This window comes from Saccopteryx leptura, chromosome 1 (genome assembly GCF_036850995.1).
Source record: "Saccopteryx leptura isolate mSacLep1 chromosome 1, mSacLep1_pri_phased_curated, whole genome shotgun sequence".
NCBI classification, from domain to species: Eukaryota; Metazoa; Chordata; class Mammalia; order Chiroptera; family Emballonuridae; genus Saccopteryx; species Saccopteryx leptura.
In genome coordinates this window covers 273,104,452-273,121,654 of record NC_089503.1, presented here as the reverse complement: position 1 = coordinate 273,121,654, position 17,203 = coordinate 273,104,452, and the positions used below count along the sequence as shown (strand labels likewise).

General features: G+C 42.4%; 1 protein-coding gene across 3 annotated transcripts in view; it reads right to left on the bottom strand.

Annotated features, from left to right (window-relative positions):
• The window catches only part of TFCP2 (transcription factor CP2), a 75,819-nt gene that overhangs the window by 18,854 nt on the left and 39,762 nt on the right, over positions 1-17,203 (bottom strand). For all 3 annotated transcript variants that reach the window (XM_066353967.1, XM_066353959.1, XM_066353948.1), the window contains exons 3-5: positions 10,345-10,496; positions 5,835-5,911; positions 4,471-4,576 (exon numbers count right to left, since the gene is read on the bottom strand). In XM_066353967.1, the coding sequence (XP_066210064.1) occupies positions 4,471-4,576; positions 5,835-5,911; positions 10,345-10,496 (335 nt within the window). The remainder of the gene's footprint in view (positions 1-4,470; positions 4,577-5,834; positions 5,912-10,344; positions 10,497-17,203) is intronic.

The following is a 17,203-nucleotide window of genomic DNA, read 5'->3' as shown; positions in this document are numbered from 1 at the left end:
GTCACTGGACTTGAGCAAGGGGTCACTGGCTCGGCTGGAGTGCCTCTCCCACCCCGCACCCAGCACTGTCAAGGCACTTATTAAAAGCAATCAATGAACAACTAAGGTGCCACAAAGGTCGCTGGCTTGAAGGGTGTTGCTGGCTTGAGCCCAAAGGTCACTGACTTGAGCAAGGGGTCACTGGCTCGGCTGGAGTGCCTCTCCCACCCCTCACCCAGCACTGTCAAGGCACTTATTAAAAGCAATCAATGAACAACTAAGGTGCCACAACTACAAGCTTATGCTTCTCATCTCTCTACCTTCCTGTCTCTTAAAAAAACACAAAAAACAAAAAAACAAAAACTGGATATCCACATAGAAGTAATGAAATTGAAGTTGGTCCCTTACTTTACACCATATACAAAAATTAACTTAAAAAATAGATCTGGCCTGACTGGTGGTGGCGCAGTGGATCAAGCATCAACCTGGAACGCTGAGGTCACTGGTTCAAAACCCTGGGCTTGCCTGGTCAAGGCATATATGAGAGTTGATGCTTCCTGCTCCTCCCTCTCTTCTCTCTCTCTCTCTCTCATCTCTAAAATGAATAAATAAAAATAAAAATAATTTTTAAAAAATAGATCTGGCCCTGATCAGTTAGCTCAGTCAGTTAAGAGCATCCACCTAGAAGGACATGGTTGTGGGTTCAATTTCAGTCAGGGCACACACGGGAAGCAACCAATGAATGCAAAACTGAATGGAACAACAAATAAATGCTTCCCTTCCCCTTCCCTGCTATCTCCATTCTTCTGTCTTTAAAAAAAAAAAAGCCCTGGCCGGTTGGCTCAGTGGTAGAGCGTCGGCCTGGCATGCAGGAGTCCTGGGCTCGATTCCCGGCCAGGGCACACAGGAGAGGCGCCCATCTGCTTCTCCACCCCTCCCCCCTCCTCCTCTCTCTCTCTCTCTCTCTCTCTCTCTCTCTTCCCCTCCCGCAGCCAAGGCTCCATTGGAGCAAAGTTGGCCCGGGTGCTGAGGATGGCTCTATGGCCTCTGCCTCAGGCACTAGAATGGCTCTGGTTGCAACAGAGCAATGCCCCAGATGGGCAGAGCATCGCCCCCTGGTGGGCATGCCGGTGGATTCAGGTTGGGCACATGCAGGAGTCTGTCTGACTGCCTCCCTGTTCCCAGCTTCAGAAAAATACAAAAAAAAAACAAACCTCTGGCCGGATAGCTTGATTAGTTAGAATGTTGTCCCAGAGCATGGAGGTTGCCAGTTTGATTCCTGGGTCAGAACATACACAGAAGCAGCTTGATGTTGCTGTCTGTCTGTCTCTCTCTCTCTCTCTCTCTCTCAAAAAAAAAAAAAAAAAATCTAAACCTAAAACCTAAACTTTAAAACTCTTAGAAAATACACCAGGGAAAACTTTATGACACTGGATTTTGCAATAATTTCTTAGATATGATGCCAAAAGCACAGGCAATTAAAAAAAATACATATACTGGATTATATCAAAATTTAGAACTTTTCTCCATCAAAGGACACTATCAACACAGTTAAAAGCCAACCCACACAGAATGGGGGAAAATATTGAAAATCATTTATCTGGCCCTGGGCGATTGGCTCAGCAGTAGAGCATCGGCCCAGCATGTGGAACTCTCAGGTTCAATTCCCAGTCAGGGCACACAGGAAAAGCGCCCATCTGCTTCTCCACCCCTCCCTCTCTTGCTTATCTCTATATCTCTCTTCTCCTCTTATAGCCATGGCTCGATTAGAGCGAGTTCACCCCAGGTGCTGAGGATGGCTCTATAACCTCTGCCTCAGGTGTTAAGAAGAGCTTGGTTGCTGAGCAATGGGGCAATGCCCTAGATGGGCAGAGCATCGCCCTCTAATGGGCTTGCTGGGTGATCTCGTCGGGGAGCATGAGGGAGTCTATCTCTGCCTCCCCTCCTCTCATTGAATAAACAAAGAAAACAAAAATATAAAAAGAATATCATACATCTTTTAAAAAAAAATAATTTTTTTGGCCCTGGCCGGTTGGCTCAGCGGTAGAGCGTTGGCCTGGCGTGCAGGGGACCCAGGTTCGATTCCCGGCCAGGGCACAATGGAGAAGCGCCCATTTGCTTCTCCACCCCCCCCCACCCCCCCCCCCCGTCCTTCCTCTCTGTCTCTCTCTTCCCCTCCCGCAGCCAAGGCTCCATTGGAGCAAAGATGGCCCGATGGCCCGGGCACTGGGGATGGCTCCTTGGCCTCTGCCCCAGGCGCTAGAGTGGCTCTGGTCGCGGCAGAGCATTGCCCCCTGGTGGGCAGAGCATCGCCTCTGGTGGTCGGGCGCATGCAGGAGTCTGTCTGACTGTCTCTCCCCGTTTCCAGCTTCAGGAAAAAAATAATAATAATAATAATTTTTAAGGACTTTTTAAATTGATTTTAGAGAGAAGAGAGAGATAGACAGAAGATGGGGAAAGAGCAAGAAGAATCAACTCATTAGTTGCTTGTCGTATATACCTTGACTGGGCAAGCCTGGGATTTCAAACTGGCAACATCAGCATTCCAAGTCAATGCTCTATCCATTGCACCACCATACATCAGATGTAAATCATAATCTAATATAGGGTTAACATCCACATTATATCTAGAACCCCTACAACTGAACATCAATAACAACAACAAAAATAACCAGATTAAAAAATAGGCAAAGGACTTAGTAAACAATTCTCCAAAAAAGATATACAAATGCTCAGTAAGCATATGAAAAGATACCCAATATCACTAATCATTAGAGAATTGTAAATCAAAATCACAATGAGATACCATTCCATATCCATTACAATGGCTAATATAAAAAAAATAGAAAATAAGTGTTGGCGACGAGAACCCTTGTGAAATTTTGACAGGAACATAAAATGTGTAGCTGCTGTGAAAAACAGTATGGTTGTTCTTCAAAAACTTAAAAATAGAATTACCACAGCTTTACCTGTGGTGGCGCAGTAGATAAAGCACTGACCTGGAATATTGAAGGTGCTGGTTTGAAACCCCAGGCTTGCCCCATAAAGGCACATATGAGAAGCAACTATGTACTATGAGTTAATGCTTCCCACTTCTCCCCCACCTCCCTTTCTCTCTCTCTCCTCTTTCTAAAAAATCAATAAATAAAATCTAAAAACAAAACAAAACCACATAATCTAGTAATTTTATACCAAAAGTGAAAGCAGAGACTGAAATAAGTATTTGTATGCCCATGTTCATAATAGCACTATTTACTCACAGAAGCCAAAAGGTGAAATCACGCCTGATCAAACAGTGGCGCAGTGAATAGAGCATCGGACTGGGACATGGAGGACCCAGGTTCGAAACTCCGAGGTTGCCAGTTTCAGCGCGGGCTCATCTGGTTTGAGCAAGGCTCACCAGCTTAAACCCAAGGTCTCTGGCTAGAGCAAGGGGTCACTCGGTCTGCTGCAGCCCCTCAGTCAAGGCACATATGAGAAAGCAATCACTGAGAAAATAAGGTGCCACAACAAAGAATTGATGTTTCTCATCTCTCTCCCTTCCAGTCTGTCTGTTCCTCTCTCTGTCTCTCTCTCTGTCTCTCTCTGTCTCTGTCAAAAATAAAAATAAAAAATAAATAAAATTTAAAAAAGGGGAAATAAGGCCAAGCATCCACTGAGGGGTGAATGGAAAAACAAAATGCAGTATCTGCATACAGGAAATATTATTCAGTCATAAAGAAGGAAATTCTGACACATGCTACTACATAATGAACCTTGAGGACTATGCTAAGTGAAATAAGCCCATCACAAAAAGGTAAATACTGGATAATTTCACTTATTAAAAATAGTAAAGCCAGCATGACCAGGCAGTGGCTCAGTGGATAGAACATCAGCCTGGGAGGCTGAGGACCAAGGTTCGAAACCCCGAGGTCACCAGCTGGAGTGGGGAATCACAGACATGATTCCATGGCTGCTGGCTTCAGCACAAGGTCACTTGCTTGAGCAAGGAGTCACTGGCTCGGCTGGAGCCCCTGAGTCAAGGCACATATGAAAAAGCAATCAATGAACAATGAAGGTGCTACATCTATGAATTGATGCTTCTCATCTCTCTCCCTTCCTGTGAGCCTGTCCCTGTCAAGCAAGCGACCTTGAGCTTCAAGCCAGGGGCCTTTGGGCTCAAGCCAGTGACCATGGGGTCATGTCTATGATCCCATGTTCAAGCCAGCGACCCCGTGCTCAAGCTGGGGAGCCCTCGCTCAAGCTGAATGAGCCCGTGCTCAAGGCGGTAAGCTTGGGGTTTTGAATCTGGGTCCTCCACATCCCAGTCTGACGCTTTATCCACTGCGCCACTGCCTGGTCAAGCTCCAGTAACTTTTTTATACTTAGTCAATAATTACTTCCAAATTTATGCTAATTGAGCCCCTGAAGCATTCTGAATCAAAGTAAAGAACATCAATTCTCAGACCATAGTTGTAAGCATTTCCTGGGCAATAAAGTCTCTTAACTCACCTATGTCAAGAATTCTATCTCCAGGTCGGTTCCACCTCCAGCCCTCCAGCTGCTGATGTTCAGTGTATTGCAGCCGTCTGTCATGAAACACTACACGGAATATACTCTAAAAGGAAGCAACAAAATTAAATGATAATAGGATTCCTTAAAAGTCAATGCACACAAACAAAAAACTGCAGGAGTCACTGCCAGTGGTTTTTTAGACATAATCTAAAATTGTTTTAAGACTTATTGCACTCTAAAACCCATACCATACCAAGCTCTATTTCAAGGTAAATTTTATAATTGCTAAGATATAATCTTTATATTTAACTGGCAACATATTTGGCTGAAACATCAGTTCTGATGATAACTAAGCATAAAGGACTCCTATCAGCATTTCTACATGACCCTATTGTTACTACGTAGTATTCAGCTTGGCTCTTCAGATGTATATGCAAAATCCACCAAGTTCCCTGCTTGCTAACCCACCATACAAACTATAAACACTCAGTAGGGCCCTGGCTGGTTGGCTCAGCAGTAGAGCGTCAGCCTGGCGTGTGGAAGTCCTGGGTTTGATTCCTGGCCAGGGCACACAGGAGAAGCACCCATCTGCTTCTCCACCCTTCCCCCTCTCCTTTTCTCTATCTCTCTCTTCCTCTCCCGCAGCCAAGGCTCCACTGGAGCAAAGTTGGCCCAGGCACTGAGGATGGCTCCATGGCCTCTACTCAGGCGCTAGAATGGCTCCGGCCGCATCAGAGCAATGCCTTGGGTGGGCAGAGCACTGCCCCCTGGTGGGCATGCCGGGTGGATCCCAGTCGGGTGCATGCAGGAGTCTGACTGCCTCCCGGCTTCAAACTTTGGAAAAATACAAAAAACAAAACAAAACACCACTGAGTAGGTAGCAAGTGTTTCCATCAACTTTCCTTTTGTTACTCTTACTTTGTAGAGGTGCTTATTAGAAACTTTCTTACTACTTTTTACAGCTGTTGACCAAACTCCTCTGTTCCAGGTGTACTGTGAATTCACTACTGTCAGTCTAAATAAAGAAATTGCTATTCATCAATGATAGCTTGTTTTACATGCTACTAAGCCAGTGGTTCTCAAAATGTGTGCCAAAGCACACTGGTGCATCCTAGAAGAATTCCAGGTGCACCCTATGGTATTCCAGAAAAATATGTGCCTGTTGGGGACCAAAAACCCAACTCTGAAAATCCATGAATAGAGAGGCGCACTCTGACCCTCCCCAAATTAATACAACAGTTTACCACTAAGTCAGTAAATTATAGCAGTTAAATTATCACCACACCCTTCATGAAAGCAAAAGAATATTACAAAGGGCCAGTAAAAGGATGTAGAGGAATGATTTATTCATTTTCTTTTACCTTCACCAACTTGCCATTAATTTCTGGAAGTTCTCCAAGTTTCCTATTGTCTAGCATTCGGATTTCGTAAGACTGTCCTAAAAGAAAAAGTAACTATGTATTATATTCATCATAATTAACTTTCCAAAATCCAGAAAGAAAAATTCAGTTGGGAGGAGAGTTTCCATGTGGTTCCTTGTGACAGCAGCAAGTCGAATTTTAGGAGTAATGTTCTCTTGAGGATTCAAAGTATGGAGCCACCATGCTTTGTCGGATGGGCTGAGGAGCTGAGGGACATAAGGGCAGAGGGTCGAAGGTCCCTGGGGTGGTGCAAAGAACTGTCAGGTGCATTTAGCTGTCCAGACTCAGGCAGGAAGCTCAGGGAAGGGGAGGGTGTGTAGTGGGCCCCAGGGCACCCAGGGAAAAGGAATGAGATGAGAAAACTCTTACTTACTCCTGTGACACTACAAGGTGCAGTGTGCTTCCCCTTCCCTCAATGGTTTACCTGCAGGTAGACTGAGGGGCCCAGAAGTGGACTCATGTGCCTAGAATCATCTCAGTATTGAGGTGGCTAGAAAATAGTCCTTGCACAGATATGTACACCGCTGCCCATGCAATACCATGAGTATATTCCTCTTTTGGACAGAATTGTGACTTAGAACTAGTGAATGATTAAAGATTCCTCTTTCTCCATACTCCTACCCCTCAAAAAAGGCATTTTAGCAACCTTTTTGGAGTTTTGAAAGTGATGTTAGATTCTGTGTGGGATAAAAGCATAAAAAGCATCTCTTTCTTCAGGAGTTCAATGTAGCTGGAAGCCAAATTACTTACCCCCTAGTTTTAAAACCCAGTTCTTCCATTGTGTGACCTTTTCAAGTTTAACCTTTGCCTCAGTTGCCTAATTCTCAAAACGGAAATATTTGGTAATCCATATTATGGGGTTGTTGAGGGGATTAAACACTTTAATACATATAAAGCACATAAAACAATGCCTGGCACTAAATGGCTCAATGTATGTAAGCTGTAACAGTCATTGATTGCCACATTGCCAGAATCAGCTAGAACTGACACATTATATAAAAAGTTTTAGAATCACTTAAGAATATGATAAAACTTAGTAAAAACCCTGTCTATCTTGGAATCTTATGATAGAATCTTTTTTTTTTTTTTTTTTTACAGAGACAGAGAGAGAGTCAGAGAGAGGGACAGATAGGGACAGACAGACAGGAACAGAGAGAGATGAGAAGCATCAATCATTAGTTTTTCGTTGTAACACTTTAGTTGTTCATTGATTGCTTTCTCATATGTGCCTTGACCAGGGGGCTACAGCAGACTGAGTAACCCCTTGCTCGAGCCAGCGATCTTGGGTCCAAGCTGGTGAGCTTTGCTCAAACCAGATGAGCCCGCGCTCAAGTTGGCAACCTCAGGCTCTTGAACCTAGGTCCTCCACATCCCAGTCTGACCATCTATCCACTGCGCCACCACCTGGTCAGGCTTATGATAGAATCTTATGAAAGTTTGTATTCCCACACTATCTTGTTTATTGATGTATGATAGAGAGTTAAATGCAGGAGCTTTCATAAATTGCTTTAAAGGTTAAAAAAAAAGAATTCAGGTGGTTGAATATAAAAGAGTATAATATTAATATTAGTAACAACAACCATAATCCTTTATTCTATGTTATGCACAGTGCTAAGTGTTTTCATACCTGGTATCATTTAATTGATACAAGTCTCTAAGGCAGTGGTTCTCAAAGTGTGCGCCAGGTCGCACTGGTGCACCCTAGAAGATTTCCAGGTGTGCACTATGGTATTCCAGAGAAATACAAATATTAATCGACTTATGACCCATGCAACTCATGACCATTCGACTTTACTACCACAATCACTACCACATGACTGCTCCGTGTCTGGCAGCACAAGCGTTGCTCAGCTGGGCCTACGACAGTGCGGACCAGCTTCTGGCAGCACTACCATCTCCGCGTGCACCATTTCAACTGCTATCCCAGACTTGGTACAGCACTTTGTGTTTTGTGTCTTGGATATTTTTCATCAAACCCTTCCCAAGATGTCTACCAAGAGGAAATTGTCTTTGCAAATATTAAACCAGTTGTACTGGTAATGCAGTGTTTTACTTAAACCCGACGAATGTAAAAATAAGAAACAAAATGGTGTAGAGATGATACAAATGGCATAAAATGAACAAAGAAAATTATGATATATAACAATAATGAAAGAAAATTATGATAAAATATGACTTAAAGATTTTTATAACATCATTTCACAATACTGTACAACTTTCGGCCTACTCAACTTACGACCAAATCGTGTTACAACTGGTCTGTCGGAACCAATCGTGATCGTAAGTCAAGCACTAGCTTGTATGTGCCTGTTGGGGACCAAAAAACCAACAGGGTTTTTGGAGTTTAGATTTTGGGAGGACAGAGGTGTGGGAAATTGGCTGTAAGCTGACAGTCTGCCCAACCCCCCATATCACTTGCCTGATTAGGTTGCAAAAGACTGTTGAGCTGTGGTGCTGGATTGTTTACACTACCCCCCATGTTCCCCAGAAAGACTGGAGGCAAGTTTCTTCTACCCTTTGTTTGGTGTAAAGTTAAGATGATATGTATGGTGGGGGTTTTGGATTGATGATTAAACATAAGGAATTGTCTCTTGAAGCCTTTTGGATTTCTATAAAAGAAGACTATGTGGCAATATCTAAAAAAGCTTTGAACATTTTACTACAATTTTCAACATCCTATTTATGTGAATTAGGATTTTCTATCCTCAACACAATTAAGAGTAAAAAGAGAGGAATTCTTCAATGTATTGACAAGGAAATGAGAGTTTGCCTTTCAAATATATGCCCAAACATTGAAGAAATCGCTAGGACACATCAGGCTCATGTTTCTCATAAACACAAGAATGAAAAAATTTAACATATTCGTGCCAGGACTGGCTGAATTTATTAAATTTTACTAAGAATATATCTATATATATAAAAAGATAAGTTTTTTTTTTGTTTTTTTATTTTTTAACTCCTCTTTTTTACGAATTTCAAAAAGTATAACTCAAAAAAAGTAACAAAAATCTTTTTTAATGTCAGAATAAATTTAATTTTGTCGTATTTACTTCGTTTAATTACCATAAAAGCACACTTGGACTTTATATGTTTTTCTTTAATATTTGACTTAATTATTATATTTCTCAGAAATTTGTATATAGTGTGCCTACAATTATTTGTAAAATTTTAAATGCACCCCAACTTCAAAAAGTTTGAGAACCACTGCTCTAAGGTATTATCAATTCCATTTTATTAACTTATTTATTTTTGATAGAGAGAGACAGAGACAGAAAGGGAAAGATGAGAAGCATCGACTCGTAGTTGCGGTACTTGAGTTGTTCACTAATTGCTTTCTCATACGTGCCTTGATCAGGATGCTCCAGCCAAGCCAATGACCCCTTGCTCAACAATTTTATTGTTGAGCAGATTTATTGTTGAAGCCAGTGATCTTTGGGCTCAAGCTAGTGACCCTAGGATCATGTCCATGATCCCATGTTCAAGCTGACAACCTTGGAGTTTCAAAACTGGGACTTCAGTGTTTCAAGTTGACACTCTATCCACTGTGCCACCACTGGTCAGGCTATATACGTTTTTAAGATTTATTGATATTAGAGAGAGGGGAGAGAAAGAGAGGGAGAGAGAGAAAGGGGGCAGAGGAGCAGGAAACATCAACTCATAGTAGTTGCTTCTTATCTGCACCTTGACCCGGCTACCTCAGGAGTTTCAAACTGGTGCCCACACTTTCCAGGTCAACACTTAATCCACTGTGCCACCACAGGTCAGGCCTCAATCTCATTTTTTTTTGGCAGACAGAGAGAGGGACAGATAGGGACAGACAGGAAGGGAGAGAGATGAGAAACATCCATTCTTCGTTGCGGTTCCTTAGTTGTTTATTGATTGATTTCTCATATGTGCCTTGACCACCGGGGCTACAGCAGACTAAGTGACCCCTTGCTCGAGCCAGCGACCTTGGGCTCAAGCTAGTGAGCCTTGCTCAAACCAGATGAGTTCTCGCTCAAGTTGGCGACCTCGGGGTCTCAAACCTGGGTCCTCCACATCCCAGTCCAACGCTCTATCCACTGTGCCTCCACCTGGTCAGGCCTCAATCCCATTTTTAAGGATAAGGAAGCAGAAATGTAAAGAGTTTAAGCAACTTGTCCAAGGCCACACAACTGATAAACAATAATGCTGAGTAGGGTAATACTTCTCAGACAATAACCAATGGGGATGTCCAGGGAACATGGATTAGAAAAAAAAAGAGGGAAATGGGAACTAAAAATGGGCAGGTAGACAAAAGAAGCCAATAACATATTATCACATATGACATTAAAGCTCAAATAACTGAAGTCTGACTTTGACAGGTCACACTAGAAAGATGTACTTTTTACATAAAGTGTACCTAATTAAATGAATCCAGCAGGTCTGCAATAATACTAATGAATAAGGACACATCTACCACATATCTAACCTTGATTGAGATATGTCAGGGTTTCATCATGGAGTTTCACTGCTGGAGAAGTGGCAGCACAAAGCACATATTGAAAAGGCAGGATTTTATTTTCACTATCAGGAGGCAAACTTGACTCTTCTTGCTTAAAAATGGGCAATGCGAGGACATCACTGAAATAAAACAAATAAATGATTTTCATTAACATCTGACAAAGGTGCAAGAGCAGATTTATTGTTGAAGCAATTTTACTTCAATTTGCTTTGGAAAACCATAAATGTTACTCAAATATTATTTTTTAAAATATTAAAAATTTTATTGATTCAAGACAGAAAGGGAAGGAGTGAAGGCAGAGAGAAAGAAAAAGAGAAAGAAACATCAATTTGTTGTTTCATCCATTCATGCACCAAGAGACATGCAAGTTGTCTCTTGCATGTGCCCTGACTGAGCCCACAACCTTGATCTATCAGTAAGGCACTCTATCCAACTTTCAGTTACCTAGCCAGAACAATATTACTCACTTTTGTGGAGTTTCTTCCCAATCATTCAGTTCAGAACATCTGCAGTGATATACTCTGACCACAACAATGAGCAATGGCAGCTATTCAATACTAAAACCACCTAAGTGTAACTCTGGCCAGTTGGCTCAATGGAGAAGTGATAGCCTGCTTCTCTCTCTCTCTCTTTCTCTCTCTCTCCTCATCCTGCAGCCATGGCTGGATTGGTTCAAGTACGTTGGCCCCGTGTTGCTTAGTCTGGCTTCATGGCCTAGCCTCAGGTGCTAAAATAGCTTGGCTGCCAAGCAACAGAGCAACTACTGGCAGATGGGCAGAGCATTGTAGGTAGGGGGCTTGCTGAGTGGATCCTGGTCCTCAGCATGCAGGAGTCTCTTTCTCTACCTCCTTGCCACTCACTTAAATAAATAAATAAATAAATAAATAAATAAATAAATAAATAAATAAATAAATAAATAAATAAATAAAATTTAGAAAAATTTTAGGCCCTGGCCTGTTGGCTCAGCAGTAGAGGGTCAGCCTGGCGTGTGGAAGTCCCGGGTTTGATCCCCAGTCAGGGCACACAGGAGAGGCACCCATCTGCTTCTCTTCCCTACCCTCTCCCCTCTCGTAGCCAGTGGCTCGACTAGTCTGAGCTTTGGCCTCAGGTTCTGAGGATAACTTGGTTGATTCAAGCATTGGCCCCAGACAGGGGTTGCTGAATGGATCTCGATCAGGGTGCAAGTGGGAGTCTGCCTCTCTATCTCTCCTCCTCTCACCTAAAAAATTAAATTAAAAAATAAAAAGGAAAATAAATTATAAATAAAAAGATTACCAGTTCAGGGTTGAGAGAGTTACCTGTTTAAAATGTCCTCCAAGCCTGACCAGTGGTGGCACAGTGGGTAGAGCACTGACCTGGGTGGTACACTAAGGTCCCAAGTTCAAAACCCTGAAGTCACTGTCTTGAGTGCAGGCTCATCCAGCTTAAGCACAGGCTCGCCAGCTTCAACATGGAGTGGCCAGCTTGAGCGTGGGATCATTCAAATGGTCCCGTGGTCACTGGCTTGAACCCAAGGTCACTGGCTTAGCTTGGGCCCCCCAGTCAAGGCACATATGAGAAGCAATGAACAACTAAGCTGATGCAACTGTGAGTTGATGCTTCTCATCTCTCTCTCTTCCCATCTGTCTGTCTCTCTCTCTCACCAAAATAATAATAATAATAAATAAAATGTCATCCAAATCAATTCTATATTTTACTGTTTGTTCTAAAAGAACCTAAATGTTTTGAGCCTATCAAGGTCTTAGAAGATGTATTGGGATAGGCCTAGGGATCCTATGTATTATTAGAAAATATAAATAGATACATATATAGTACTCTGTAGTAGTCAGGAAATATCACTAGTTCACTGCTATTTTAGTCCAAAGTATATTCTAGAGCATCTGCTACAGAAGGCACCAAATGATAATCATAAAAGCCTGTATACTGGCTAGACCAACTGGCTTACAGACCTCATTACATATATATTTTTAATTTCATTTCTACCTTTGTGTATTTGCCATGACAAAACAAGAGAAACAACATGACAAAACAAGGCACAACATGACAAAACAACATGATAACATCTGGGCATGCTAAACCTTGTATATACCAAATTCTGAGATTCATCAGTACAGTGTTTTTTAACAGACAATTCCTAAAAATGACACTGTTGAACCCTGGCAGGATAGCTCGGTTGAATAGAGTGCCCTTACATAAACGTTGTGGGTTTGATCCCCAGTCAGGACACATAAAGAAACAGATAACTGTTTCTGTCTCTTATCTCTCTTCCTCTCTCTCTAAAATCAATTTAAAAATAAAGGTAAGTTTTTTAAAAACATGTTTGTTTATTTTTTGAGAGAGAGGCAGAGAGAGAGAGACAGGAACACCAAGTTGCTCCTGTATGTGCCCTGACTGAGGAATTGAACAGGCAACCTTCATGCTCCAGGACTATGCTCCTACCAACTGAGCTCTCTGGCCAGGGCTTAATTTTTATTGATTTTTTTAGAGAGACGGAGAGAGGAAGAAATAGGAAAAGAGAGGAAGGGAAAGGAAGCGAGAAAGAGGGGAGGGGAAGGGAAGTATTTGTTGTTCCACTCAGTAGTGCATTTTTTGGTTGCTTCCTGTGTTTGCCTTGACCAGGGACTGAACCTGCAACCTTGTTGTTTGGGGACAATGCTCTTAACCAACTAAGCTAACCGGCCAAGGCCAGTGACATTCTTCATTAAAGTCAAGACATAAAAAGGTTTTCAAGTCTTAGAAAAAGTTTGCCCAACAAACTTGGGCAAAGTGATCCTAATGAACTATGATCTCAGAATACACTCTTCTAAACTATGTATGAACTAGCCAGTAGTAAGCAGAATACAAGTTTTCTGAGGTACTGATAATTCTTTTAAAAAAGACAACTTCAATCATTCATTCAAATATTTATTGAGTACCTACTAGTGCCAGGCAACATTCTAAGTGCTAAACATCACATACAATTTTGTGTGTGTGTGTATTTTTCTGAAGTTGGAAACGGGGAGGCAGTCAGACAGACTTGTGCATGCACCCGACTGGGATCCACCCAGCATGCCCACCAGGGGGCGATGCTCTGCCGATCTGGAGTGTTGCTCTGTTGTGGTCTGAGCCATTCTAGCGCCTGAGGCGGAGTCCATGGAGCCGTCCTCAGCGCTCCGGCCAACTTTGCTCCAGTGGAGCCGTGGCTTCAGGAGGAGGAGAGAGAGATGGAGAGAAAGGAGAGGGGGAAGGGTGGAGAAACAGATGGGCGCTTCTCCTGTGTGCCCTGACCAGGAATTGAACCTGGGACTCCTACAGGCTGGGCTGATACTGTAACTGCTAAGCCAACTGGCCAGGGATCACATATATTGATAATTTTTTTAATAAAATAATTTTATTTTCCTTTCCTTTTTTCCCACTTTTCTCTGGTCTTTGATATTTTAGCTATAGTCAATAAATGGTACATCTTTTTAGCTCCTACTAATTTTTTAACACAAAGTTTGACATCATCTGTTCCCCATTCTGTACTCACTTCTCCCTAACCAATTTATTTTATTACTATTGTTTTAAGATTTCATTTATTGATTTGAGAGAGAGGAAGGATGGGAGCAGGGAGACAGGAAGCATCAGCTTGCTTCCCTTATGTGCTTTGACCAGGCAAGCCTGGAGTCATGAACCAGCAACCTCAGCATCCCAGGTCGATGCTTTATCCACTGTGCCACCACAGGTCAGGCTCCCTATCCAATTTATAATTTACTAAATTCTTTTTCATTTATGCCTAACTTAACAGCTAAATAGTTGCTAGACAGTTTTTAACTAACTGTAACAGGACAAATGCTGAAACAGAGCTTGGGAAAGAAAAGAAAACAAATAAATTATAGTTTTAAGTTTTATATACAGAAAAATTGCATGAGATTTCATAAGTAGGCTGCTAAATGTTCCTTTGGTAGCTAATCTCCAAAGATGGCCAATGATAATCAGCATCTCTTGGTAGTCATACTTTTGTGACCCTTCTTCCACAATGAATCTGGTGGATCTGGGCTAGTAAACTGCTTTAACAAGGACAATGCAGAGGAAATAGCAGTGTGCCAGTTCTGGCCTACGAACTAATCTTTAAGGACTGTCAGCTTTTACTTTTGTGTTTTGAGGAATCCTGATCTACTAGGTAAGAAGTCTGGCTACCCTGCTGGAGAAACCACATGAAGTGGCATCGTGGAGAGAGAGAGGCCCTGAGGCTAGCAGACAGAGCAAGAAAGACAGGCACAGGTTAGGTAGGTAGGTAAGTAGCTGGGTAAGTAGATAGGTATTGATCCAGCTATCCCCGTGTCCCACAGAGCGCACTGTACATGTGAGTGAGCTAACTTGAATATTCCACATAAAACAAATCAGCACAATCAATCCATGGACTTATGAGAAGTCATAAATTGTTTTAAGCCACTACACTTCAGGGGTGATTTGTTAAGTAACAAGATAGAAGAATAGACCTGTTTCCAGTGTTTCTAAAGAATTCTTTACAACAAAACTTGAGAGTAGTTGTGAATATGTAAAAATATTAAATCCCTCACATACACAGAAAAAAAAGAGACATCCCAAAAGGAAAAATAAACAAAGCACAGAACCACTTTACTTATATTATCTTTTATTTAAAGACTTTTTTTAATAATTTTTTATTTTTCATTTCCCACTTACAATTTTACAACAGCAAGTCGATACTACAAAAACGACATTGCCAGTAAAGTATACCTATTAAAGAAAGAGTAGCAAAGAGTGTGAACAATATGGCCAGATCCAAGGACTAAGCAACTGGGTAAGAAACAAAAATATGTATAAGGGAGAAAAATGTGCTAAATGATCAGTCTGACCCATTAAGGCAGCGGTTCTCAACCTGTGGGTCACGACCCCGGCGGGGGTCGCGACCCACAGGTTGAGAACCGCTGCATTAAGGAAAAGATACAGGGGTGACCTCAGAGAAATGGCACCGTGAGGAGTGCTCCAGATACCTCTCCCTGAAACTTCAACAAATTCAACAACTAGAGACAGAAAAACAATCTCAGGAGCATCTAAAATACACATACATCAAACAAAGGTACAATTGGGTAAAAAGGTGGCTGAATATATAATCCGCTCTGAAGGAAATAAGACGGAGAATGGAGTATTCTGCTTTCCTCACTGATCTGAGCAAGGGCTGCTTTCACTTGGAACTGAGAGAAAACGAAGGCTGGGAGCAGAGAAAAAGCTGGGGTAGGGCAGAGATGTTCAAAGCGAGAGAGTGTGCCCACGGCTCAGCCCACACGGAGCTAACGTCAGCGGCAGACCCCGGCAGAGGTGGGCGAGCAGTTGCCTTGTTCACTCCCAGTATCCCGGCCTGCGAGCGCAGGCAGTGTGCGATTGGATCTACCTGGCGCTTCAGGCATAGATGCCCATGTTCCCAGATGGAGGGGCTGGGTTGGAGACTGTCAGTAGTGGCCTTCTGTATGGGCTGTGACCAGAGTTTCTGAATAATCCCAGCTTCCCAAACAACAGCGTGCAAGTGCACGAAAGCCGGCTTCCCTACACCCGGACCTGTCTGGGTGCGGCACCTCTGCCAGCCATACAGGCTAACAAAGCACACTGCTGGGGAAGAGAACTGTGGAAGTGGTGGGGGGAAGGGCACACAGGCAGCTTGCAGACAGCCCCTGGAGAGCAGACCTGCGGAGTACTGATGCATACTAGACATGCCCGAAGGCTCATAGAAAGACACCTGAAAAGCAAAAGGCTCCCAGCCCTGCCTGATTACGCTGGTGGTTCTGGCTGGCAAAGCCTTACCCAGAACCCTGCATTGAGTGGGGATAGAGAGGGGGATTTGGCAGCTCTTAGAGCCTCTTGCTCTCCAGGCAGTGGCTGGGGCAACTTCAAAACTAGGTCCCAGGCTGCTGGTTCAGGAAGGACAGGGAGAGAGGCTGTCCCAGGGGAGAGGCTCCAGGAAAATGGACTCTCCCATTCTCGGAGTCTGCAAACGCTAACAAACCCTGCCTACCAACGGGACTGAGGCCTAGTTTATGTCATCACCATAGCGACACAACAGCAAATCTCTGCCTAAGAGTGACACAGGGGCAGAACCTTGGGTACAGTGCCACTGGCCAAAAAGAGAAAGAAGAAAGAAAAAGAAGATAACTTCTCAAAACCAGGAAAAATTCACATTCTTTATAACTATTTCCATTTATTTTTCTTGTATTTTAATCCTTTTTTTTTCCTTCCACCTTGGTCATTTTATCCTCTTTCCGTTCTATTCTTTCTTTTCATTTTGAACATTATTAACCATTGGTGTTACATTTTGCATTCTTTTTTTTACTATGAGTGTTACATTCCAAAAACCGTAACAATTTTTTCTCTCTCTGTTTTTGTTTCTTCTTTTCTCTTTCACTTTTTCTCTCATTCAAATCTCACCCACAAATTATTTTATTTTGGATTCAAATTTTATCTTTGTGGCATTTTACTTCACTTTTTATCTCTTTAGCATTTCCCCCAACTCCAGGGCTCTCCATTCTATAGTTTCTGTGCCACTTAATACAATAGAATTTTCATTTTTCACTGTATTTTCTTTCTTTTTTCTCTTTTTTTTTCTTTCTTCTTACATGATTTCTCTCATTTGACCATCATTTAAAAACAATTATTTTATTCTTGATCCAAATTTTTTCCTTGTGGCATTTTGTGGATTCTTGCCTCGTTTTTTGCCTCTTTGTCAACCTCCCCAACCCAGGCTCTCCATTCTACATATTTTGTTCCACTTAACACAATACAATTTTCTGTTTTCACTGCATTTTCTCAAAAAAAAACTTTTTTATCAACTCTTATTAACAATACCACTCTC